General features: G+C 40.2%; 1 protein-coding gene across 3 annotated transcripts in view; it reads left to right on the forward strand.

Moving 5' to 3' along the window:
• Window positions 1–25,983, forward strand: part of CFAP47 (cilia and flagella associated protein 47) — a 277,930-nt gene that overhangs the window by 219,718 nt on the left and 32,229 nt on the right. For all 3 annotated transcript variants that reach the window (XM_077342939.1, XM_077342940.1, XM_077342941.1), the window contains exons 58-60: window positions 10,110–10,269; window positions 10,805–10,902; window positions 17,465–17,626. In XM_077342939.1, the coding sequence (XP_077199054.1) occupies window positions 10,110–10,269; window positions 10,805–10,902; window positions 17,465–17,626 (420 nt within the window). The remainder of the gene's footprint in view (window positions 1–10,109; window positions 10,270–10,804; window positions 10,903–17,464; window positions 17,627–25,983) is intronic.

Consider the following 25,983-nt stretch of genomic DNA (forward strand, 5'->3'; position numbering starts at 1 on the left):
TTTTTATGATTTATTTTTATAAGATAATACAATCTTTGAAAATGTCATTTTACAATATACAAATATAAGCATTTTACCTTGATATATTGCAGTTGTGGAATGCATGTTTAGGGGTGCAGTCTTCAACACAGAGGAAGTATGGATCACACAGAAACTATTAGATGGAAAGGTCTTATGGGGAATGGGGATCAGGAGCAAATTCTCTGCTCTGGAGGTTGGGTTCTTCAGATTTCCCAGCCTGGAGAGTTTGCTGCATTCCAGTCTTGCTAAGATCCAGTAAACTGGGGAGGGGGGGGGGGCAGAAGCTCAACTTAATGGCTTTGTATTCTCTCCACTGCAAATTGTCTGCAGCCAAAACTATAATTTGGTTAGGAAGAAAAGAAGGATCCTGCTTTTCTCTCGACCTGAAACTGACAGCTTGGTCTTTGATGTAATAATTGACTCCTTCAAAGGTCTAGGGAGAGCCCCCTCAAATAGGGAGGAATTAATGATCTTCACTAATGGCTCCGGTACCTTTTCCCCGCAAGATTTTAAACCCAAGATGGCATGTGTCCAGAGCACAAGCGGTGGCTGTCACATTCCTGAGAACCCTGTCAGCTTCCATGGGCAGGATAAGTCTGACACTATCCATTGTGGCCATGCCACGGTAGCTGGCCATTACGTATCTGTGGTGGCACAAGTCTATTCCTTATGGGTATGAGTTACGCAGCAATAAGCAGATAAAGTTGGAGGGTTCGTAGTATTTCTATAGCAACTGTGCCATTGCAGTCAGTGGCTCTATGATGGACAGAATCACCAGAACCCATCAGGGACTATGTGGCATGGGGGTGGAGTCCAGCATCCAACTCAGGCATGTGACACACAGGGGATGGCTGCAGGAGTTCCGCTTGTTATCAGGATTATACCCCACCCCAATCCCTTAAAGGGATCAACTCCTGTCAGCAAATCCAGACACCTGATAGTGGGGCAGGGGTTCAAGTTGCAGCTGCCTCAGTGCCCTCACAGAGCACAGCTTCCTTGAAGGGTGGAAAGAGAAGGTTTGGCTGTTGTTTCTACCCTATGCATTTGCTCACCAGAGGGCACACTTCCCAGCAGCCTAGCCACATTGCTGAGAAGACTCCTATACCACCTCTGCCAATGGCAGAGCAGGAGGGGGGATCACTGTGGTGAACTCAAAGGCATGCAGCAACTTCCTGAGATCTCGCGGTTCCTTCCTCAATTGAGCAGAGTTGGTATAGAACTGAAATTCCACTCTGAGCTCTATCATTCTAGTCCCAGAAAACTCAGTGCCAATTCTGCATTCATCAATGTCGTAGTAATGTATTGCAATAGAAACCATACAAGTCATTTGGCATTCCCGGCTGCCAGTATATCCAATGTGCATACCCCCCCCCCCAAACTGGACCCCCTCCAAATCATCAGGTTCACTCATAACACTGGATCCCGCCCAGTCAGTGACTCTGGAAACCCCCCAGCCCCCTCTGTGTTTTCTTCACTGGTGTCTTTCCCCTGGGTGACAGAAGCCCCCTTTCCTAAAGCAGACACAGTTATAAGCTCCATTATTCATGCTATTTATTTCCTACCTTTCTCTCCAAAGTGGTTTATATCATTCCCCTCTCCTTTATGCTCACAACAACCCTGTGAGGTTCATTAGTCTGAGAGTTTACATCTGGCTCAAGACCGTCCACCTAGGTTCTACAGAATTAGTAAGGAATAGAATTTGGGTCCCTCAGATCTAGTCTAGCTAACTATCGCATCAAGCTGGCTCATTCACCCACACCATACTCTGCCCCTTCCTGACACACGAGGTGAGGAAGGGAATCTGTTGTTAGGTAAGGAGGTGCCACTTTGCCACTACTATCTGTGGCAGATGACCATGACCAGTGGAACCTGAACAACCATACACAGCCATCCAAGGCACAGGAAAGCCTTCCCTCTTGGACATGTCCTAGATAAGCCCTCAGGGGAAGGTGCAGAGGCAGGAAGTGGTATAGAACTATCATGTAGTCAAGACTAAACAGAGACAGAGACACCGTTGTGGCACAACATAGAATGTATTGAACTACAAACTACGGCAAGATATGAAGACTCTATTAGTTTTCTCGCTGGGACCACGGGAAAGTGGACTGAGTATCCCTAGAGCAAATCTAAGTGGGATGACATTGCAGATGAAACTTGAAAGGGCCATGCTGGGTGCAATGCAAGAGTAGGGCTAGAACAGGATACTGAGTGGAGTGGGGGGTGGAGAGGTGAGACTCATCAAATCCACAAGTCTCTATGTTAAGTTTTTATCTGCAGGAAAGTAAAGCAAACTGCCATGCCAGACTCAGCCAAGGATGTGTTGCCGTGACAAGGGCCTAGTCTGCATACAATAGATAATGCACTTTCAATGTGCTTTCGCGGGTGGATTTTCCTGTGCAGAACAGGAAAGTCTTTCTAAAATGCATTGAAAGTGCAATATCCATTGTGTGCAGACTAGGTCAAGGTCTCAAAATGTAGCCCCATAGCTTCACCATGAACCTCTCCCTTGAGGCACATGATGGTACTATCCAAATTACATTCACCTGTCATGTGTTGAGGTGCTCACAGATTGCAGGTGATCCATTCACAGCAGCACATATTGCTTGGGGCTCTAACTCTGCAAGGAAATTAGTTAAAGGGTTGCTTTGCTGCCCTGCTGGGTCGCACACTTGTGACCGATTAATTATACCCTTGGCCAGGAAGCCCAAATCAAATTGTTAGGCAAACTCAGAGTCTAAAGTCCAATCAGTAGATTCAAAAGCCAAGGGAGTCAGTTCACCACAGAGGGCGGGGAAGGGAGCAGAGTCAAAAGATGGGCCAGGTTCAGTTACTGAAGAGTTCCAAAGCTGTACTGTGATCAAGTAGCTGAGGAGCAGAGGCCAAAGTCGAGCCAGAGTCAGGAGCCAGGGGAGAGGAAAGGGAAGGGGATTTTAAACTGCTTTGAGACTTCTTTGGGTTGAGAAAAATTGCAGATAAGAACCAACTCTTCTTCTTAACCACAACACCAAGCTTGCAAATGAAAAATTATATCTTGAATAAAACTTTGTTGGTTTTAAACATGCAACTGGATTTGAACTACGAAATATTAATGCTTCCCCTGAAGCATCCTTAAACTTTGCTTAGTAGTGCAGATCACTGGCTGATATTTTTAATGTGCTCTGGACAAGAATTGAATGTTGCTTCAAGATTCTTGTTGTCTTGTTGTATAAGAAGATATTTTAATTTTATTTGTTAAATGCTATAATGGTTCTCTTTTTATTTTAAGCCCAAAAGTTTGTCATATTTTATATATTGTTTTCCTAAATCAATTTTAAGATTAAAAGAGTTATAATCTCTTTAAGCAGATGTCTATTAATTAGCAATACTGATGATATACATTAAATCATAATGTTGTAGAGTTGCTGAGTTGTGCTATCATAAATTTTAATAATCTGCACTGTAACAGCAGAATCAATTGATTTAATTCTACTTGGATCAATTGGAAACCTTGCACAGTTTTGTCTTTTAATCTTGTGCATTACTTTAATGTGTAAAAACTTGTGGAACAACTGTTAGTACATCACTAACATGAAATGAAGTTGGTTCCTGAGTGTACACGAGAGGAGCAAATACATATGGAAGAAACTGTGGGTGATTTTATTTAATTAATTTGTAACCTGCCTTTCTCCCCAATGGGGGAACCTAAGCAGCTTACATCATTCCCCTCTCTGCTGTTTTATCCTCATTTATCCAAGTTGTTTTGGCTGAAGGACTGGCTCAAGGTTACCCAGCAAGCTTCCATTGCATGGGTGAGGATTCAAACCCAATCCTAGTCTGACACACTTAACCATTGCACCACACTGGAGGACTAGCATTAGTATCAACCCATTGATTTAATTTTCTTGTTCATCTGCCTTATTCTGATTATTACAAAGGCATTGCTGCCTTATTTTTAGGCTGGGGAAAGGGAATTTTTTGTAGTCTGGTATATAATAATATTTCTACCCCTGCAAGCTTGTAGCAATGCTGTTCCGCCTTTTTTAGTCTGAACATGCCTTGCTTGATGTGTTCTCCCCCCCCCCCCCGATGCTGTTTGACCCAAATTTCTCAAAGCTGGTGCATTTTTTGAATAATCCATACACAAAGTCCATTTTTGGAATTGTTCTTTATGTTGACAGTTTATTTGTCATTCATTGAAGAAAAATATCCTAAACAAATGCCATGTAACAAGTTTTGGGCATTGCCAAATAACTATTGCCAGTAGGACAGTTTGGTAGCAGAGCAAATGGAGGGTTTTCCTGATGCAGTGTGGTAGCTTTCTTTACTTCCTCCACACTCCTTCAAATGTATCATGCAGTATACTCTGTCTGGTTTGGCACCAGTTTTCTGCCAGTGATTTTGTAGCAGTCTTCCAACGTGCATGATTGTACCTAGTTAAGGTACAAGCCAAGATGTAGGAGCTCTATTAGACAGAAGAAGATCCAAAGTATCCTGCAAACATAGATAAAGTATATCAGAAGACAAAGGAGTCCACGAGAGTTGATACAATAGTTCTTCAATTTAAGCTATTTATAATCAATTAACATACTGATAAATTGGAAGTATAAACATATTGAGTAAACTGTAGAAATGAAAACCTAGGTACAATAATTTATCAGAGAGGTAGGCTGTTTGAATCTCTGGCAGAAATATTCCTATTCTATATTTTTAAAATATATGTACATAAATTGTCTAGCACTAAGTTATCTAGTACTAAAAATGTAATTTTTGTTTATTCTCATTTCTAGGGCTATATTGTCTGGTACTATGTTATTTAAAACCATCTTTGCACATCAGCCTTAAACACATCTCCCTAAAAATATGCCCTGTTTGTTCCAATAGAGCTTACTTCTAATTAAATGTGTTTAAATCATGGCATTTATCATATATGTGATAGCATTACTTGTAACTACACTTTCATGATGAATAAAATGAGTATTGCTGTTTTTATTTTAGCAGAAACTGTATTACTAAGAACTCTTTCAACAGGCTTCATTTCACAACAAAATAAGCTGCATTGTAGCTAAAGATTTAATTGAAATCAATTTTCAATCCATGTATTCTAATAAGCAGGAACTGTTTAGCTTGTTTTTTTAATACCAGAAAGACAGCTTTTAAATTGCAGCTTCTAATGAACTAAAATCTACAAACCCTGTATTGGAAGACAACACATTTTTTATGAAATTTAAATCTTTTGAAATGATACAACACAAGACTGTGAACAAACAACCCCCTCCTCCCCCCAAGATTGTAAAACTACTGTATCTGGTAAACATGAATACTTGGGTTATAACCATGATATTATGAAGTAGATAATAACTATCATGCTTTGAGACTTTTCACATTCTCACTTCTGGGATTGCATCTGAGGTCATTGTTGGGTCAGAATATGAGTGAATAAGAACATAAGTCTGTTGTAGCTTCCACCTCCTAATTGACAGCACAAGACAGGCACGGTTTATAAAGGAAGGGAGTCACAATATACTGCACAGTTCCTTCTTACTAGCTTTCAAAGGAGTGTGATGGAAACATAATCTCAGATCTGCAGGTTATCTGAAATTTTTTAGCAGGTTATTGTTTCAGGCGTGCTTTAGAGTGACCTCTTGCAAGTTGTCAATATGGATCAGTTTGCCATCTGGTTAGTGAGATGTTTGCTTCTGGTTACTGCAGATCTTCATGTATTTGTTTGCACCACACTCCCTCTCTTGCTTGCAGTGTTGTGGTGAAAATTGCAAATGCCATCAAGAGGAAACACCAATTTGTTACATCTGAAATCCCGTGTGTTCTAATGTTTGCATATATCATTGGGGCCTTGAAGTGCATAAAAGTAATGTAGGTGGTGGTGGTGGTGATGGGGTGTTTTTAAAGGTACTGACACCAAAACTGCAGAAGAACTGTTGGTGCCTGCCCTTTAAATAATCCCCAAATTTCAAGTGAATTGGACCTAATGGTGCCTCAACAGCCCACCATTATATTATTTGGAGGCAAAAAAGGTGAAAAACTTGAGAATCTTCCTCAAGGTTATTAAAGCTGTGATAAAGCCCAAACAATGTAAAACTTGAAAATCAGACATTATGTAATACCTGAGAATCTGAATCTATATAAACTGTGAGAATCCACAAAAACCTTGTGAATCTGACACAAGCCAATTCCAGCAAACTTAAAAACAACAACATCAAAAGCACTTGAAAGCAACAGAATCTTCCTTAAAGCAGTCTGAATGCCAATACCAAGTTCCATGAGACACAGTAATGGGCAGGGAAGAGAAAGGGAAAAAAATCCTGGGAGTCTGTCAACATTGGCCCCTAATATTCCCAGTTAATCCCTAATATTTATGGGGTATTTCAGTACTCATCTTTTTTGGTATCCTGAAAAATCCAAGATATATTTGGAGGGTACTAAATATATTTTTTCAGATATTTTTTCAGCTTGGTTATACCTGAACCCACATTCTTACCCAGATTTGATATTAATGTGTACTGTTAGGAGTATTTGAGATGTTAAGGCTGTGATGTTATGCATACTTTTTTGGAAGTTAGTCCAAATAGATAGGATTAAATAGGGCTTATTTCTGAGTGCAGTAGGTTTGAGACTGCAGTACGGTTTACACTTAATTGACATTAATTTTCAATGAAACTTTACTGAAATCAGTTGGAGGTAGGTGTGTATAGAACAGCAAATTTGACTTCAACTAATTATGTGGATGCATCATATCTACTGAAGTTAAACATTAGAAGCTAAAATAAAGATACTTGGTATTTGACTGTCATAGGCTCTTAAACAAAAAAACCCAAACAAGAACCTATTATTTGTTTCTAATTGCAAGGGCAACAGCCAGGAAAGTGCGGCAGCAGGAGGTGGGGGGGGGGGGTGGAAATCGATACCTTTTGGATAAGGTGTTTCCTAATTCAGTACAACTTGAATGCTTTAGGATGCTTAGAGCTGATCCTGTGTTGAGCATTGGGTTGGACTAAATGGCCTGTATGGCCCCTTCCAACTCTATGATTCTATGAATCAACTAATTCACTGATTCAGTATATCAATTCAAGTTTGGCCAATTCAGGAACCTCAAACCAATTTGGCTGAAAATGCCAGACAGCTTATCTCCAGGGATCAGCTGTTTTGCGGCTCCCCCCCCCCCCCCCCCGGCCGCCCGCCCAGTCAGTGGAAAGTCAGTTCTTTGCTGCCTGGAAAGGCAGGAGGGAAGAATCATTTAAAGTGCCACCCAAACAGTTGAAGTGTTCAAATACTCTCTATTGGAATTAGCTCTTTGGTGGCCTCTCCGTTCACTTTTTAAAGTTCAAAGTATCTTAATCTGCAAATCACGATTTAGATGCAGCTGATTCGGCTGGCTTAAGTTTCAGGGATCAGCAATTTGGCTCATATATGGCCAGAAAGAACCCAAATCACCACTGATTCTGGTACTTTCATACTAAGCCAAGCAGAATCGTCCATTTATAGCAGCAGCTATGCATGGTCATAAACCAGTGATCATACATAGATTGTGTGTGTGTGTGTGGGAGAAATGTATTCACATTTCTTCCCTTTCTGTACACATTGATTCAATGCACATATGCATGATATGTGTACAAGACTATAGACAGCCACATATCTGGGGCAAACAAAATCAATTATGTCTATTTAGCAGAACTGAGTCAACAGAATAGCTTGAATTACACTTGTGTGAGCAGGCTTTCCGATGAATTGTGCCCTGTTTCTGAACTCATAGTTTATAGTCAGACCATGTTTTACACTGTTCTGTTGATATGGAATGTAATGTTATCAAGTTAATCAATATATGGAATTTATAAGTATGCTTGATGGCATCTTGCTTGTAGACAGCACCTTTGTTTGTGATTAATTTTAGCTGGTTCACACCATGAACATGTAAGGCAGTTCATGGAGGTTAGTGGGGAGCAGGAAGCAGCGGTTTAAAATGCTCCAATTCTACTAAACCTACTGGTAGCAGAGGACAAATGCCAGTAGGGCACATGGCAATCTTACTAAAGTTACTGGGAAAGAACAGCATCCCCTCCTTAAGTGCAACCTTATATCAGATTTTCTCAACCAGGGTTTCCTGGAAGGGTTTCCTGAAAGGGTGAGCATTAATTAATTTTAATATATTTTAGTTAAATGTTTCTCAGGTGATTATTACTATATATGGTCATATCAGCTCCCCCCCATGGCTAGTGATGGGCCAGAAGGGGAGGGGCCCAGGGTGGGCATATATGCAATTATGCTTTCTAACCATATTCTGCATGATTGTGCCACTTCTGAGGATTCTTGGTGCCTGAACAATGTTTCAGGGGTTTCTCAATGGTAAAAAGGTTGAGAAAGGCTGCCTTATATTAACATTCTCCAAGGTCCCCCCTTTCCCCTCCAATTTCTGCAGGCCCAGGCTTGAAGGGTATCTGGGAAATGTAGGCCCAAAGGGCCCTGGGCCTTTGAGTGGGAAAGAAGCTATTCCACTAACAAGCCTAGAAAAGGAAGCCAACTTACAATCAGTGAAACAGGGACCCAAAGTTAAGACATCCGATATATGTTTATGTTTACATACTTTGTGTCTGGAGATGACCTTACCCCAGCCTTCCCAGGCAGTGAAGAGACATAGGATAATTGGAAAAAGACAAGAGCCCAAAATTGGTCCACTTCTCCATGAATACTGTACTGATTCCAGCTCTATCTGCTCTTAAATCTCATGTTTCCAGAATTTAGCAAAGTACTGACTTCTAATCTGGCAAGCTGGATTTGATTCCCTGCTCCTCCACATGCAACCAGCTGGGTGACCTTGGGCTTGCCACAGCACTGATAAAGCTGTTCTGACCAAGCAGTAATATCAGGGCTCTCTCAGCATCACCCACCTCACAGGGTGCCTGCTGTGAGGAGAGGAAAAGGAAGGCGATTGTAAGTCGCTTTGAAGCTCCTTTGGTTATAGAAAAGTGGCATATAAGAAGCAACTCTTCTTTTCTTCTACTTCTGTCCTAGTACTCTTTACTAGTCCATATTGCATTACTTTCTTCCCTGACCCCACTAATAATGAGATGCCAAGTCTAAACATGCTGGAAGGCTATTTTCATGCTCTCAATTTTTAAAATCCAAGTTAAGTACCAGCTGTGACTAAATATTCCCTAAACTTAAAAGCCTAAAGTAAGGTATAAAAACTGCAGTAAAGCATTTACTGTTATCGGTAATATAGTCCTTTCATAAAATAGCACAGTATCTAAAGTTTTGGCATAAAATATATCTTCAACTGTGGGTGCAACTAAACATAAATGAAGTTTTAAAAATATACTTAAAAGAGTGAGTGTGCACTGCAAACAACTGATGACTAGGCTGATTACAACAGTGAAAATAATATGCATTTAAACAAAATAGCTTTTCTAAATCAATATTGAACACATTGGCAGGTTGATACTAATATAAGCTCATGTACTGCATTATTAAACATTGCTCTGAGTAACTGTAGTTTTTGAAGTGTGTTCTCATTCATATTTTGATCCTGATGCTGTCTATATGTGGACTCTCCCAAGAGTATTTCTACACATATCCTAAATGCATTCTAGTCGTTGACAGATTACAGCCTGAGTGGTTGACAATGTAAAGATACCATACATTTTGTTTAGTTCTCAGATAACAAAACATCAGAGAAGAAAGACTCTAATCATCTTTTATCGCAGTAGTGAAAAACACTGCTCACCGTCTATTAAGGGACTGCCAATATTTGACTGTTTTAGGAAAATTGCTTCTTAACCTCCTGTATTTCCAATATTTTGTTTGTCACCTATGTACAAATATTTTACCATAGAACATAACCTTGGCATTTACATTGTCATATGTCTTACATGTGTAAGAGATAAGAGAGGTCAGCCAAAGGGGACAGTGCTTAGATCAGACTGTCTCAAGTCTAGAACACAGAGCTATTGCTATGTTGGCCTCAGAGAAATGAAAAGTGCTCCTTTGGTTGGGATTTAACAGTATGGTAGTTTCAATAATATGGCAATAAATCTGAAATAAGCTAGTAGCCAGCTATTACGAAATGTTTTAATTGATTGCTATTTGTTGTTGTTTAGGGATCTCTTTGCCTCCAAAAAGCAAACTGGATATTCCTGTGCTGTTTGCACCTCAGAGTATGAAACTGTATGAAGCTGTACTAGTTATTCATGTTGCGAAAATGTATGATGAAAACTGGTCTTTTGAAGATCCCTTTGAATTAAACAAAAAACTAAGCAGGTAAATATTTTGATATCAAAATGTATCATTAGGCATATAAACATCATGAAATAGTTTTCCATTTCATTGCCTTCTGCCTTATTTTTTACTTGTTTAGTCAGTACAAATAAAAATGCAAAGAATTTCCATGTTCTGAACAAGGCAGAAGCCAAGTAAACTGCTTTGTATAGAGCTGAATGTTGTTGGCCAGCATCAATAACTCTTTATAGGATTTGAGAAGAGCTTGTGTACACAAAATACTTAAGATAAAGGAAATCAGTAAAAGATATCAGCAAGAAGGCACACAATGAACAGTAAGAACCAGGCTCTTGAGAATGCCTTAGGATACTTCTGATTCTTGTAAAAACTGGCAACTATTGAAACAATTTTTACTTCGGTTATTCAACTCATTCGAAAAGTGAGTGTCTTGCGGCTTACTGGTTCTACTGAAGGGATTGTAAAATGGATTCATGAGATCACAAATCATTACTAGAAAACTTAATTATCCACTTTCCAGAGGAATCATACTCACCCTTGAATCTTTTAAATCTCTTAGCAGCACTATGATATCTGACAGTGGAGAAATCAAGGCACTCCGTTGGATTTACCCAATATGTGGAATTCCAGAAGCACCACCATATAAATCAACACCAGGTACATAAAAACAAAGAGAATGTAAACTTAATTCATATTCAAATGAAAAGACCATTTTCTCTGATCTGCAAATCAAACTACAAATAGAGTAGTGGTACTCTGCCATTATTTCAGCCATTAGTTCAGCAGTGGAATAGGTTGCCTAAGGAGGTGGTGAGCTCCCCCTCACTGGCAGTCTTCAAGCAAAGGTTGGATACACACTTTTCTTGGATGCTTTAGGATGCTTTGGGCTGATCCTGCATTGAGCAGGGGGTTGGACTAGATGGCCTGTATGGCCCCTTCCAACTCTACGATTCTATGATTTACTTATTTATTTAGGATATTTCTATGCCACCTCTTCAGATTCCTGGTCAAGATGGCTTATGATTAAAACTATCACACTATTTAAAATATTAAAAACAAGCCTTTGGACATAGTAGCATAAAAAGTGTATGTAAAACAGAAGCAGGCCAATAAAAAGCTGATAAGGTAATTAAATCTTTTAAACCAAAGATGTGTTTTGGTTTGGCACCTAAAAGCAAATAGACACCAGGAAATCCTCAAGGTGTTCTAAAGGCAAGGAGCCACCACAGAAAATGCCCTGTCTTGTTGCTACTTTCCTCACCTCTGAAGGTAGGGCAGAGATCAAGGACTGAGAAGCAGATCTTAACTGGCAAGCTAAAGTATGGAAAGAGGCTGTTGTGGCCCCAAGCCTTAAAGGTAAGAATAACTGCTTTGTTTTATGCCCAGAAAAAGTGCCAGGATGATAAAATCAGCACAGAGATGATAAAATTCCTGTAACCAACTTCTGAAAGTAGCATGGCTGCCACATTTTGGACTAGCTGAAGTTTCCAAGCCAGTTTAAAGGCCAGCGCCTCTAGAGTATATTAATGTAATCTAATTTGGATGTGACTAGAGTGGCCAGATCATAATTTCTGAGGAATGGGGATAATAAAAGGTCCAACATGCCAAGAATGCCTTCTTAGAACAGATAATTGTATATTTCTAAGGCTTTGCTGGTTGTGAAGGTTACAAAGTAACTCTGGCTCATCTGCCTGGCTTCTGTGCAGTCCCGCATTGCAGTGATCCCCAACCTTTTTATCACCGGTCAATGCTTAACAATTTTACTGAGGCCTGGGGGGTAGTCTTTTGCCAAGGGATGTCGCCACCGCCTGAGGCCCTGCTCCACTTGCTTTCCTGCTGGCGCCCCTGACTTCCTGCCGCCCACTTGGGGGTGCTGCCAGCAGCAGCTTGCGCAGTGCTACGCTGAGGGGCAGCCCCAGTCATGGCGGCCGCTGGAGAGCACCAAAGGTGAGCTGGAAGCAGAGTGGCAGGGCAGCCCCCAAGGCAGCAGCCAGGGAGGAGGACGAGGAGGAGCAGCGGCCCGGTACCGACTGATTCACAGACTGGTCCCGGTCCCCGGACCGGGGGTTGGGGACCACTGCCGCATAGGACTGCAATTCTGCAGACCAGAGACCAAGAGGAGCTAGTGAGTTTTTCAGATTAAAATCAACCCTCCCTTCTCTGGAGAGGGTGACTTTCCTGCCCAAAGTCACATGACATGGGAGGGGCAAGCACTCATCCCTCAGTTCCATTTTCACCACCATGAGTGAGGACATCTTTAGCAATTCTTCCTTTCCTCAGTGTCTCTGAGGGAAAAAGACTATCTCAAAATAAAAGAAGAAAAAAGGATAACAATATTTTGGCACTTTTAAAAAAGTCTAACGAGTGAAAGGCCAAAATGGCCCAAAATGACAAGGATATCTCTTGCCTATTTTGCCTAGGAGAGAGTCGTATCACTGGCTCCTGCCAGGCCTGTCAGCAGATGAAGGTCAAGACACATGATGGTAGAGCTGCTTGGGAAAAGGCAATAGTGGCCTCAAAATTAGGAGAAGACAGGGCTCTATCCCAACAGCCTTGTACCTCCTTGGCTAATTCTATGCCCCCTCCTGAGGTTCCTGAGCTGGGGTCTGGACCTTCAACCTGTAGAGTGAATTCAGAGCCTGTGCCACAAAATTTGAAGGTGGTGTGTGTGTGTGTGGGGGGGGGTGTCATTGTATGCTTCCAAGGTGCCTTGACACTAAAAAATATCTTGGCACCGAGAATCTCCTTCGCCTCCAAGGAGGCCCTCCTTCAGTCCCATTACTCTCGGCACAGAAATGATGGGACGATATCATTGAGATCCCCGCTACTGAGCCTTCATGTCAAGCTGCCTCACCATCAAGTGCTCCTGTTTTTGAGCTCCAGGGGGTGGTACGCTGATACAGATTTATTTGTGTCCCAAAGCAATACAAAGTGTCACAGTTATTGCTCCAGAGCAGCCACAAATTTCGTGTCCATTGGGGATGCTTTCCAGCTCCACTGGTCAGGCCACCTATATTACACCTTCCCACCCACAGCCATATTGCAGAGAGTACAGGTGAAACTGGAGGTGCAGGACCTGCTCCACATAGATCATCATCTCCACCCCAATGTCAGCTGGCTATGGTTGACAGCCTCACTTATTCTGCTAGACCTTGGAAATTTCAGAGGTCACCCTGCAAGCATGGAAGCCATCTACCCGTTGCTCTTTTGAGCTTAAATGGGGTAACTGGCCCAAAATAGGGGCCTTGACCCCAGAACACCTAAGGAGGTGGTGAGCTCCCCCTCACTGGCAGTCTTCAAGCAAAGGTTGGATACGCACTTTTCTTGGATGCTTTAGGATGCTTTGGGCTGATCCTGCGTTGAGCAGGGGGTTGGACTAGATGGCCTGTATGGCCCCTTCCAACTCTATGATTCTATGAACACGCCATGTTTTTGTTGTCCTGAAGTATTTATTGTCTCTTAAACACAAAGGGTTGTCAAATAGTTCAGTTAAGGTTTACCTGGTGGCCATTTTTTAAAGCTTCTTTCTAATTTGAACCCTTTTATTTTAAAACCTGTACCCTTGTTTGTCCCTTGTTTTATCCAAACTTTCCTATAAACCTTTTGAGCTGATGGCAACCTTTGCATTGTCTGACCTCTCTTTTAAAACAGACTTTTTGGTGACCATTACATCTCCCAGAATGGTGGGAAAACTCTCTGCACTGTCTTGTGACCCACCCTTCACACAATTTTTTTCCTACCAGGGACCTCCTTCGACCTAGGGTTGAATTTTTACTGAAGATTGTGAGTCTATTCTACCTCTTGCAGCCTATTTCCCTCCTGACCTTCTTCACCAGCCTGTCATCTGATTCACAGAGGGTTTTATTCTTCCTTGATTGATGTACGGCAGGCCTTGCTGTTCTATTTAGACAGAGGGAAGGATTTCCGTAAAGACAGATCTTTGTCGGCTTCAAGGGTCACAATAAGGGACACAGTTCTTCCCCCACACACTATTTTGACTGGATTGTATCTGCTATTACTTTAATGTACAAATTGGACAATGTTGATAGTCCACTTTGCATTCATGCAAACTCAATGAGAGTGCAGGCTTCCTTGATGTTCACTGCAGGCATCCTTCTAGATGACACCTGTCGGACAATAACATAATCCAATCCACTGACCTTCATACACCATTACTCCATGGATGTTGATTCTTCCAGGGAGTCTGCTGTGGGAAAAGCAGTGTTACTATCCTTATTTCACTAATTCACCCACTCCCACCTCCATTGGTGAGTGAACTTGCTACTCTCCCGTGTGGGATGGCACAGAAGCCCTTCTATCCCCACTGTACATGACCTGCCTACTTACCCTTCACAGCAGTAATGGAAGAACTGAGGAATGAGTGCTCACCCCTTTTATGTCATATTACTTTGGGCAAGAAATTCACCCTCTCCAGATGAGGGATAGGTGAGCACTCTGGAAGCCTGTTGATTTTAATCTGGAAAACTCACTAGCGAGTCCAAGTGGCTGGCCTGAAGAATTGCAGTCCCATGTGTGTCTGCACAGAAGACCACTGGAGTTACAAATAAGTGCAACCTTGTTTTTTTTTTCATGCAGCCCTTGGTGTAATCTTTTTGGAATATTTTTATATAGTAGAAAGGAAAAAGTTGAGCCCCCCCCATTTATGAGTTACAGTACAGCAATATGGTCTCCGTACATAGCAGTAATTTCTTTTCCTTTTGGTCTTCTGTAGTAAGAAGGGAAAAGCTTTGTGCCCTTTGAAATATCCATCCTTTTCCCCACGCAGGATGTTTCATGCAGTTAAACATGGCAGCCTTATCTAGTTGATTGTTCAAGAGCCGCCCAGCAGAAAAGGTTTACTGCTAATATATTGTCAGTTATAATTCAACACACAGCTATGGATGTACAAAAAGCATTGAAATCAATAATATGTATAGCTACATATTTTTAATAGTTTTAGGAAAATTGGTTTGTGTAATAAATGTTACTTGGCATGATTTAGATTCTTGGTTTAGTTCAAAACTGGGTGCCAGTGTATTTTTCCCTCTCTAATATATGTATTATTTCTTAGCCACAGTACAATTATAGAATTTTTTTTCTTTTTTCTAGTAACTATAAAGAACGTTGGGAACCAGTTTATAAGTTAATAGCCTTCATAAATGCACACTATGTGGGCTGATAAGGACTCTTCAAAATGTGTTAGTCAATTATATATAAAAGGTTTTGTCACAGAATGAAAGCAGCAGTCTGTCTTGGTAGTTTAGTATAGGAAGGTAATTGAGATATTTATTGAGGAATTAAATTATTGAAGTAGATATTATTTGTACTGTCATTGTTCTAATTTGTTAAGGCCCTTTGCCTTGAAGGAGAATGCCAGTGCACTGTTAATTACAGATTTCATACTATCAGTTTGCATGTTAATTCATAAAGGGTAGAAAACAGAATATTACAATCAAATCTTCCTTCCTTCCTTCCTTCCTTCCTTCCTTCCTTCCTTCCTTCCTTCCTTCCTTCCTTCCTTCCTTCCTTCCTTCCTTCCTTCCTTCCTTCCTTCCTTCCTCTCTCTCTCTCTCTCTCTCTCTCTCTCCTCCCTCCCCAGTATGGTGCTCTCATGAACTGTACATATCTGTATTCTTTTTAGATCTCTTTCTTTTTAGATCATGGTTAAGAAAAACAATGAATTAATGTGCTTTGTTGAAAAAATGGCTGCTATTTCACTAGTCTGGCTTTTATTAGATGTTCCACACTTATTGTATCTTTTGATTTTATCAGTGTTTTAATTGTATTTGTGTTTTGTTTTTCATTTTCAAAATTATTTTTCTGAAAGATTATAATTCTTTTAGATAAGCAAACATCAGCCTACATAGAGGAAAAGTCATTTAAGTTACCCAAGAGTATTCACAATATATACAGCGATGAAGAAGTTGTAAAATTACCTTATTTGTTTGCTATCTTATTTTGAAATTGATGGTTGCTTAACTGGAAGGGATTTATGATCTTTTCCCATCTTCTACTTCCCATTGTGATTCATCATTGTGTCTACTGTACCTGGGAGACAATCCATACACAGGCCATCCATTGATACTGGTTTTTCAATCTTCCAGCATTTTGAGAAGTCTCAGAGATCTCTCCCATTTAGGAAGGGAAAGAGCCTGTTCATGTGCTTCAAGGGTCTGAATAAGGGAATGACAGTTTTCCCCCAGACTGTGTCCAGGTGGCTGTTATCATCATCCATGTAGCACCTGTAAAAGACAAAGTAGACTGCCCGCTGCTGCTAAAGGCTTAATCCAACAGAATGCAGGCCTCTTCAACTGCCAGGACTTACATGGTCAACATGCAAGACATCTGCAGGGCCACAACGTGGTCATTTCCATCCAACTTGCTCAAGTATTATTCAGTTAACATGGATTTTAGAAAAGAAACAGCAGCTGGAAAATGCAGTATTACAACATTTTTTCAACAGCAGCCCATATCCATCTTCTGTGCACTATTCTTCCACTTGGGACTGCACAGTAGACATGGTGATGAAAATAGGATTGCACTTATCTGAAATGGTTGTTCATGGAGTGCTTTCTGTACAGGCACAAATCTCTCCTTCCTTCCTCATTGTGAGTTGTAGTTGTCATCCAGGGACTGTAACTCCAGAGAGACAGAGGGAGAATTGAAGGAGGAGTGCTCTCCCCATCTCCACTATGTGACTGTTTGGGATAGAGCTGGGGGGGGGGGGGAGCTCTCTGTAGCTTCTTGAAAGTGCTGGAAGCTTGAGAAATTAATTTCCTCAGCTGGCCTGCATATGCATAGTCCTTCCACGTATGCCTGTACAGAAGGCACTTGATGAACAATAGTTACAGTAAATACAACCTTATTTTATGAAGCTCCTATGATCAAAAAGCCACTGGGTGTAACATGGGCTGCAGTGAGCAAGTGGAGTTTAGAGAGATTGTTGTCATCTTGTTCTTGTGCTAATGGAGGTCATGTTCCAATATGTCTCCTCTGCTAAGCAAGGTGGAGCATTTTTCCCTTGTACTAGCTTGCTACTGTTTTCTTCATTAGCATTTCACAACTTGCTAGCAATACCTTTTCATGGGGTCACAGAGGCCTGCTATGGAAAGATGGAGATGAGGAAATATGTGATGCCATTCATATCTTCCTCTCAAGCAATCACAGGGTTCAGTGTAGTAAAATTCTAGGAAAATCATATTGTTTTTTACTTCTACAGCTGTGGTATGCTGCCAAGCCCGCAGCAGAGTAGAAGAAAGAGTAGAAGTCCTACTAACTGGTGTAGTTCCTGGGGCAAGAGATTCACAGACAGTTAGAGACTCTGCAACTCCTTCAAACAGCAAGTCAGTCACTATTCAAGATGAAGTTCAAGTTACTGAAGGTAAGGAGGAAAAAAGGTTCTTCATATGGTAATCTAATTGCCAGTTCCGCACCCATATTAAGTGTACTTAATGAATTTTAGAACTTAGTTTGTGCAAGGGGTGCAATAGAAGCTAAAACAGTGCTACATCCATTCCACATATCAAATGCAGAACACATTAATCCTACTCATTCTGATTATAATTTATATAATATTTATTTATTGTATTTATTTTGATATGTATACACCACCCCTTCCAACAAGTTGGCTCAGCGCAGTCTCCAACATTTTAAAACCAATACATAATAATAAATATTTTATCATAATATTAAAACATTAAAACATTAACTTTAACAGGCAGGAGCCAGGATAGAAAAGATCCTGGTCCTGGTTGAGACCAGATGTACCATCTTTGGGCCTTTGATCACCAATTTGTTGAAACTGGATGATTATAGTGTCCTTTGGGGGGGGCATAATCAGTTAAGCGCTCCCTCAGATATGCTGGACCCAGACTGTGAATGACTTTTAACACCAACACCTTGAAACGAATCCAGAATTCAACGGGGAGCCAGTACAGTTGCCTCAAGGCAGGCTGGATTGGGGTCCTCCATGGAATTTGTGTGAGGATTTGTGCCGCTGCATTCTGAACTGTGGCAGTTTCTGGATCAGTGTCAAGGGAAAGCCCATGTAGAATGTGTTACTGAAATCTAATCTGGAGTTGACCATTGCATGGATCACTGTGGCTAGGTGTTCTGGGGCTACGTAGGGTGCTAGTAGCTTGCCAAAGAAGGTAGAATGTGAGTTGAGCTACATTAGTGACCTGCACCCTCATTGACAAGGAGATGTTGAAGATCACACCCAAATTCCTAGCAGATTGGTCAGCCAACAGGTGCATGCTATCTAGGCAGGAAATCACGCTTCCTCACCGGGACCTTTTCTACTTAGCCACAGGACCTTCATCTTGGAGGGGTTGCATTTCAGACAGCTCTGCTTAAGCCATATCTCACTGCTTCCAAACATCTGCTGATTTTTTTTTTGGGGGGGGGGGTCCAGCCAGTGTGCCAGCCTGCCAGCCTGCCAGCCACCTGTTAGGAAGTAGAGCTGTATGTTGTTTGTTCATTGGTGGCAACCAAGCCCAAACCCCCAAACTAGCTGGGCAAGAGGGTACACAAGGATGTTAATTAAGATGTGTGAGAGAACTGCACTCGGTAGTACTCCACAGAGGAGCTGGCAATGTCACAATTGATTCTTTCCCACAAAGACCCTCTGTTCTTGGCCCTGGGGAAAGATCAGCCACTGAAGGGCTGTTCCTTATATGAGGTGGTGAACCAGAAGCTCATGATCTACCATGGTGAATGCTGCCATGAGATCTAAAAGCATGAGTAGCACTGGTGGGAGGTTTATATGCGAGGATGCCATATATAATGGCTGAGGATATTCTGTTTCACTATATCTGACAAAGTGTGCATGCACACGAAAGCTTATGCTTTGAATGAAATTTTGTTGGTCTTAAAGGTGCCACTGGACACAAACTTTGTTCTAATAAAAGACATGAGAGGACTGAGTGAATACATAAATACTAGGGTTGTTAGAAAATTTGCTGAAGGGAGCATTAAGTACACTTTTAAACAAGTTAATACCGGGGTATGGTAGAGGACAGGAAGGCCTGGAGGATCATTGTCCATGGGGTCAAGATGGGTCGGACACGACTTCGCAACTAACGACAACAACAAATGCAAGTTGACCTAGAGCAAAGCTTTGCTTTTAAAACATTGCTTCTAAAAAGAAAATTTTCTTAGCTCAGAAATATCTTGCCCTATCACCACATATTGCTGTCTCTGATGATTCAATAAAAGGAGTACAAACTAAGTTATTTGGAGGAATTTCCTTAATTAAGGCCATAGATTTTCTAGGTCATGCATCTTTTGCACAATAGAGTGTCTAGTCAAGTAAAATATGCTCTGATTCAAGTTATGTAACCCTTCTGACTATAGAACTACAAAGATTATCATGTAACTCTGTGATGTTGAAGAGATTGTCTAATGTCAAAGTATCTGGAATCCTATATTTTACAATTATGGAGTAGCAGAGACTTAATGGTTAGAAATGTATAAAATAATTCTAAACATCATTTCATCCAATTCCCTAAGTACTGTGATATTTAAGTGGAACTGAGTAAAATACATTTTCCACACCATGGTGATGGCACTTTGAAATAATCTGATCGCTGATATGAGTGTTCAATATGTAGGAATATTAATTATTAACACAATATCCTGTCACATATCGTATGACACTAATTTGGGGGATCACAGCTTTTCAACCAAATACTATGGTAATCAAGTTTTTTGACACAAGAACAGCATAATTAGCAGTTTTTATACATCTTTCAATGACATTATAATGCTACTATTCTTGGATTAATCTAGACTAATATAATGCCTGTCAAGAACTCTGACTCTGGTACTTTTAGTATTCTTCAAGCAAACCAGCAAATAAAAGTACAAAGCACTGAGATCATAATTTGACAAGTTATATTTCTTCTCTCCCTTCCCCCTTTGAAAATGATGCACAAGTGTGCACATGCATGTGTGTATGATACAAAGTCAGTATTTTTACATCCAAAGGATGAAGATAATTAAAGAGAGTGCACATTTAAATAGCCTCTTCTTTGGTTCAGTATTTAAATTATTTAAATATTTATACATTCTTGTGCTACAAAAACTTATCTTGGTTTAACTGGACTTTTAATTCAGTATAGTCAGCATGATTCTATATTAAACCAGAGTTATTGCAACTCATTAACCACAACTACAAAATTGTATGAGATCCCTGAAAGTTGGATTCAATTAAATAATAATCTCAACATTTAATAGTTAGAATTTATCATACAGGATTTGATTTCTTAAAAAAAAAAAGGTACCACACTGTCTATGCTAATATTCAAAACATGTAATAGTTTTCATACATTTCACACGACTTATACGTAGAACTTGAGTAATAATGTTATTCAACATTTATCAAGTGCCTACCGCAGCCTGATATGGAAAATAAAGAAAAAGTGGATGTAGTTCAAACAAACCTGGTATCATGAGATAAGAAAAGGAAGAGAAGGAGAGAGAATTGAAAATAGTAAGTTAAAGGCTGAGCTGAAAGACAGAAAGAAAAAAATGCCGTGATCGTAAATATGAACACATTTCACATTCTGGAGATTAGAATTTGTTCACTTACTATTTTTTCAAAATTCAAACCAATTTGGGTGTTTGAAAACCTATACATTTTAGTAAATAAAGAAATAATATCCTTCAGGAACTTACTTAAAGCTATCAGAAATTGTTGGGTTTTTTTGCAGCTTAAAGAGCTATGGAAATAAATTTATTTTGTAAATAGAGCTGGCTTTTCAGGGAGGAATTGTTGAGACTCCCTTGCCCTCTGGAGGAAGCAGCTCCTTCTGCCATCACACTGTCCGCTAGATTAGGGGTAGTCAACCTGTGGTCCTCCAGATGTCCATGGACTACATTTCCCATGAGCTGCCAGCAAATGCTGGCATGGGCTCATGGGAATCATAGTCCATGGACATCTGGAGGACCACAGGTTGACTACCCCTGCGCTAGAGAGCTCCTAGATCATCCTCAGGTTGCAGAGGGGAGGGGATTGGTTGCACTCTCTCTCTCTCTCTCTCTCTCTCTCTCTCTCTGGTGTCTGATCAATTGTCTCTTCTCACTTTCCTCATTCTCCCATTTGCCATCATCCATAGTCCCCCAGCTGGTTGTAGTTCAACATCCTCTGTACCTATCCAGGCCTCAGCCGTGTGGGTGGAGTTCTCGGTCAACTTACTGTACAGCTGGGTTCAGGGATGAGGCAATCCCATCAATGAGGCGTACTTCAGCTCTCACTTGTTGTTCCTCAATTTGGGGGCCATTGTGACCATTTTCATAATTTACCAGCTTTATTTCTAACCATTAAGGGAGGTACTATGATGCTATGCCTGGAAGGGCTAGCCATCCTTATCCAATATATCTGTACTTGGGATGTCATTTTACCCCCTTCACTTTCATTTATAGCACATCCTCTGTCACTTCCTTCAGTTGATCTTTTCCAAATAAAAAGCAAAGCTGGAAATATTAAAACAGTTAAAGCATTTTTTAATCCATTTGCAGTTAGTCAGGATGAAGTTCCCTCTTCTTCAAAAAATTGTTCTTGTTTGAGATTCCAGGATGAATACAAATGCCATTTTTTTACAAATTACAAAAAAACCCCAAAAAACAATAACCCATAAAACTAACCCAGAATTTTTTAGGAAGTATACAAAAAATGTAAGTGGCACCATATCTTCAGTTCTGATGCCTTGTGACAGCAAGTTGATTTGAAGCTTTGCAGATGGGGCTAACAATTAAAATTTAAGATAAGCATCTGGCTATAAGATTTTTATAGAATTACCACAGGCATTGGATGAAATTACTATACTACAGCATACTCATATGTAAACTGTTTCTGAAAAACAAACAATCAGTGGAATATTAATTTGACAGAACATTTGGTCTAATATCTTTATTTAAGACAAGTAACAGTCAGCACAAATTGTTTTCTGTTCCTCCTGGTAATATAACATTGCCAAAAATTGCTCAGCTAAGTCTTAGTCTTTTTTCAATATCCATCTTTTGCCAATCATTTGTCAGTCTAGCCTGTCAAATTATCACCTTCCAATTACTGACAAGGCATGCATCAAGCAGACCTGGCGAGAAAGAAAGAATATCTAACACAATGTTGAGCATGTACCATTTTGGCAGGTTGCTTCATTTTTGTTTTTTGTTTTTTGAAAAATGACCTCTGTTCAGGAAAAGATTTTCAGCCTTGTGTTTCAGCAAAGGTCTAAAAAGATAAAATGTACTTTTGAATAAGAACACTTTACTTTTTTAAACTCAAATATCTGTTTTAAAAGTTATGTAAGAAGAATGATTAATATATACAGCTTACTTGAACTAAATACTTTTTAAAGTAGAGGAAGTAGAAAAATACTATACATGTTTTTAAAAAATTAGTTACAGAGAAAAATCTTCCAAAGCTGCTAAATTATTCTTTTTGTTGTTGCTGTTATGGGTCTTTCTACATTAATGAGAAATATAGCAATGATTTAGAAAAAAAATGTGAAAAAGTCAAAATCTAGTCATGAGTTTACAATAGCACTTCTAAAGCTGTATGTAAGATATCCTTGGTGAATAACATGAGGAATGGTTAAGATATGTTTAAATGCAACATTTTTCATCCACAGTATTGTGATTGGTCCTAAGGACAGTACATTGTCACATAACCTAGTTATTTAGTTAATTTCTAAGTTACTATTCTCCTATCTTTTTATCTTCCTAACAAACCTATGAGTTAGGTTAGGCCAGGCTTTCTTTTTTTTTTTTGTAAAACCCTGGGGTTTCTTGACAGCTCCCAAATTGGCAGGAGTTATTTAATTTGTAATATATTTTTAAAATTTATTAAACATTATCAGGTGATATGATCATATATGGTCATGTTGACCCACCCACCCCTCCCAAAATGGCCAATTATGTGCCTGGAGGGGGTGGAAGGGGGAAATGCCCTGTGTGGACATGTTCACAGCTATCCTTCCTAACCATATTCTCTACAATTGTGCCATTTCTGGGGGTTCTTGGAGCCTAAAGAGGGGATTCTAAATTGTAAAAGAGCCCCTTGTGGTGCAGGGTAGTAAGGCAGCCAACATGCTGTTTGAAACTCTGACCATGAGGCTGGGAGTTCGATCTCAGCAGCCGGCTCAAGGTTGACTCAGCCTTCCATCCTTCCGAGGTCGGTAAAATGAGTACCCAGCTTGCTGGGGGGTAAAACGATAATGACTGGGGAAGGGAATGGCAAACCATCCTGTATTGAGTCTGCCAAGAAAACGCTAGAAGGCATCACTCCAAGGGTCAGATATGACTCGGTGCTTGCACAGGGGATACCTTTACCTTTAAACTGTAAAAAAGTTGAGAAAGGCTGAGTTAGGCTGATGGTGTATGGCTAGACCATGCTCACCCAGAAAGCTTCCATGGCTGAGTAGGAATTAAAACTTAGGTACAAATTGTAGTCGAACACTACCATGATAGTGGTAGTCTCGTTTTAAAAATGTAGAAGAAAAAAGAACGATAAATCTCTGTCCTCCTGTTAGTAAAAAAGGGTTGTGGTGCAAAGATAAGGTGAGTCTATATGACTGGAAAAGGAGTAGTGGACAGACAGTGAATAAAGAAAACTTTCCCCTAAAATCTTAGAATGTGAGGATACCCAGTGAAGTTGATGGGCTCTGGATTCAGGACGAAAAAAAGGAATTACTTCTTTATTCAACAAGTGCTTAAAATATGGAATTTACTACCAGAGGATGTAGTGATGGCCACAAACATAGATGGCTTTAAACGGGAATTGGACAAATTCATGAAAAAAGGTCCATCAGTGGCTATTCTCCTTGGTGATTAAAAGGAACCTCCCTGTTCAGAGGCAGAAAACCTCTGAATATCAGAGTCAGACAACACTGAGGGAATACCTTTGTTTCTGTGCCCTGTTGTTACCCTTCCATATTAACTGGTCATACGGGTAAACCATGTGCAGGCAATAAAGATATGCAGCTTGTGAATGACTAAAAACATGTGTCTTATCTTGTAATAGCACAAAAAGATGTGTCTTGGAAGTTTGAAAAGCAACATGTCTTATCTTTAGTTCAAAGAAAAACTACTCTTTTATTTAGACAGAAGATCCAAAATAAACATCTATTTTGGGCATTAACCCTTCATCAGCATACCTTCTATTGCAATGAAGAGCATATAATATGGAACACAGTCTCTGACATGCTCAAGTAAAATGTTTTTAAGTCTTTTACAAGCTGCATATTTATATTTCCTGGATACAATTTACTTGTTTAATTATTTCCTATCATGTGCCCCTCTATGTGTTTGGCCATTGTATAAGATATGATGTTGGGCTAGATGGGTTAATCCAGTAGGGCTCTTCTTATATTCCTAAATGAATTTAATCTCCTATTACTACATAAAAAACCACAGGATGAGGGCTAATGCACTCAGTTCTTTGTAATTTCATCCTGGTTTTATACTTATAGCAATTTTAAAAATGCAATAATGGCTGCAGCTTTAAAATCACTTTTCTGGGAGTAAGCTTATTGACTAAAATAGTAGACCAGTTTAGGTTTGCTCCCGCAGACTGCAAATTCTGGCTTTGGGGGGAATGCGCTTAAATTACAGGGAGATGACCCATCCATCCCTTTTTTTTGGGACAGCAGCATTAGCTATTTTCAGAAGATTTGATAGTGATTAAGTCCCTCTGAGTTTCCCCCACTATGTGAGCCCTGCAGTAAAGGGGAAGAATAGAATATCTATATCTCAAAGAGATGAGGTGATTCTGCATTGCTATCTGGAACTGATGTAGGAACACACACACACAAACAATTCATAAGTGTATCTCCAGATTTCGGAATCAAGTGCTTGAATACCTCAGAAAGGGATTTAGAGTAGCAGACAGGAAGATAGTAGAGTTGTATTGATCAGATAAAAATAACAAGAAAAAACCAAGAAGAGTTGGTTTTTATACCCCATTTTTCTCTGCTGCAAGGAGTCTAAGAGTGTCTCATAATCACCTACCCTTCCTCTCTCCTCAATGGACAGCCTGTGAGGTAGGTGAGGCTGAGAGAGTTCTGACAGAACTGTGACTTGCTCAAGGTCATCCATGTTTAGGAGTGGGGAATCAAACTCAAGTAGATTGAATGAGAAATGTTGGGTGCTAAGTTTATGGGATTCCTGAGCCATGGGTAACTAGATGACCTACAGCATTTGGGAAATGAGCAACAGCAAGCAAATCAAATGACCCCTTCCCAGTTGTGGTAACTTCCTAGTCCAAAGTCTTGACCTACCCTCAGTGTTGTCACTGGAGGGCATTGGACAGTGTAGGAGAACAAAGGCTGCAATTCTCTCAAAACAGCACTTGGAGTAGAGGAAAAGAGAGCAGAGAGGGGGGAGCTTTAGAGAAACTGAACGGAAAATTTTCATTAGTTTGCCTGACACAGCACAGTTGAAAAAGTTCTAAACTAGACTAGATCCAGGGGAAAAGAGAGGGTCTCTGTTCATTGATTTCAGGAAAAGGAAAAAACCTGTCATAGTGGAAGAATAGTTTGTGATGAAGATTTGAGCCCAGTTTGCCCTTGCCATCATGCCAACTTTATACTGTTTTTACCTCAGCATTTACTATTGCGGCAAACTCCTATTGATTGCATTTCTGATACTCTCTGTCATTGGGGAGGTAAGTCAGAATCCTAGCTGTTACTAGCAGATTTACATAGTTACAAAAAGGTAAAATAAGATGGAAACTAGAAG

Source organism: Paroedura picta, chromosome 6 (genome assembly GCF_049243985.1).
Source record: "Paroedura picta isolate Pp20150507F chromosome 6, Ppicta_v3.0, whole genome shotgun sequence".
Lineage (NCBI taxonomy): Eukaryota > Metazoa > Chordata > Lepidosauria > Squamata > Gekkonidae > Paroedura > Paroedura picta.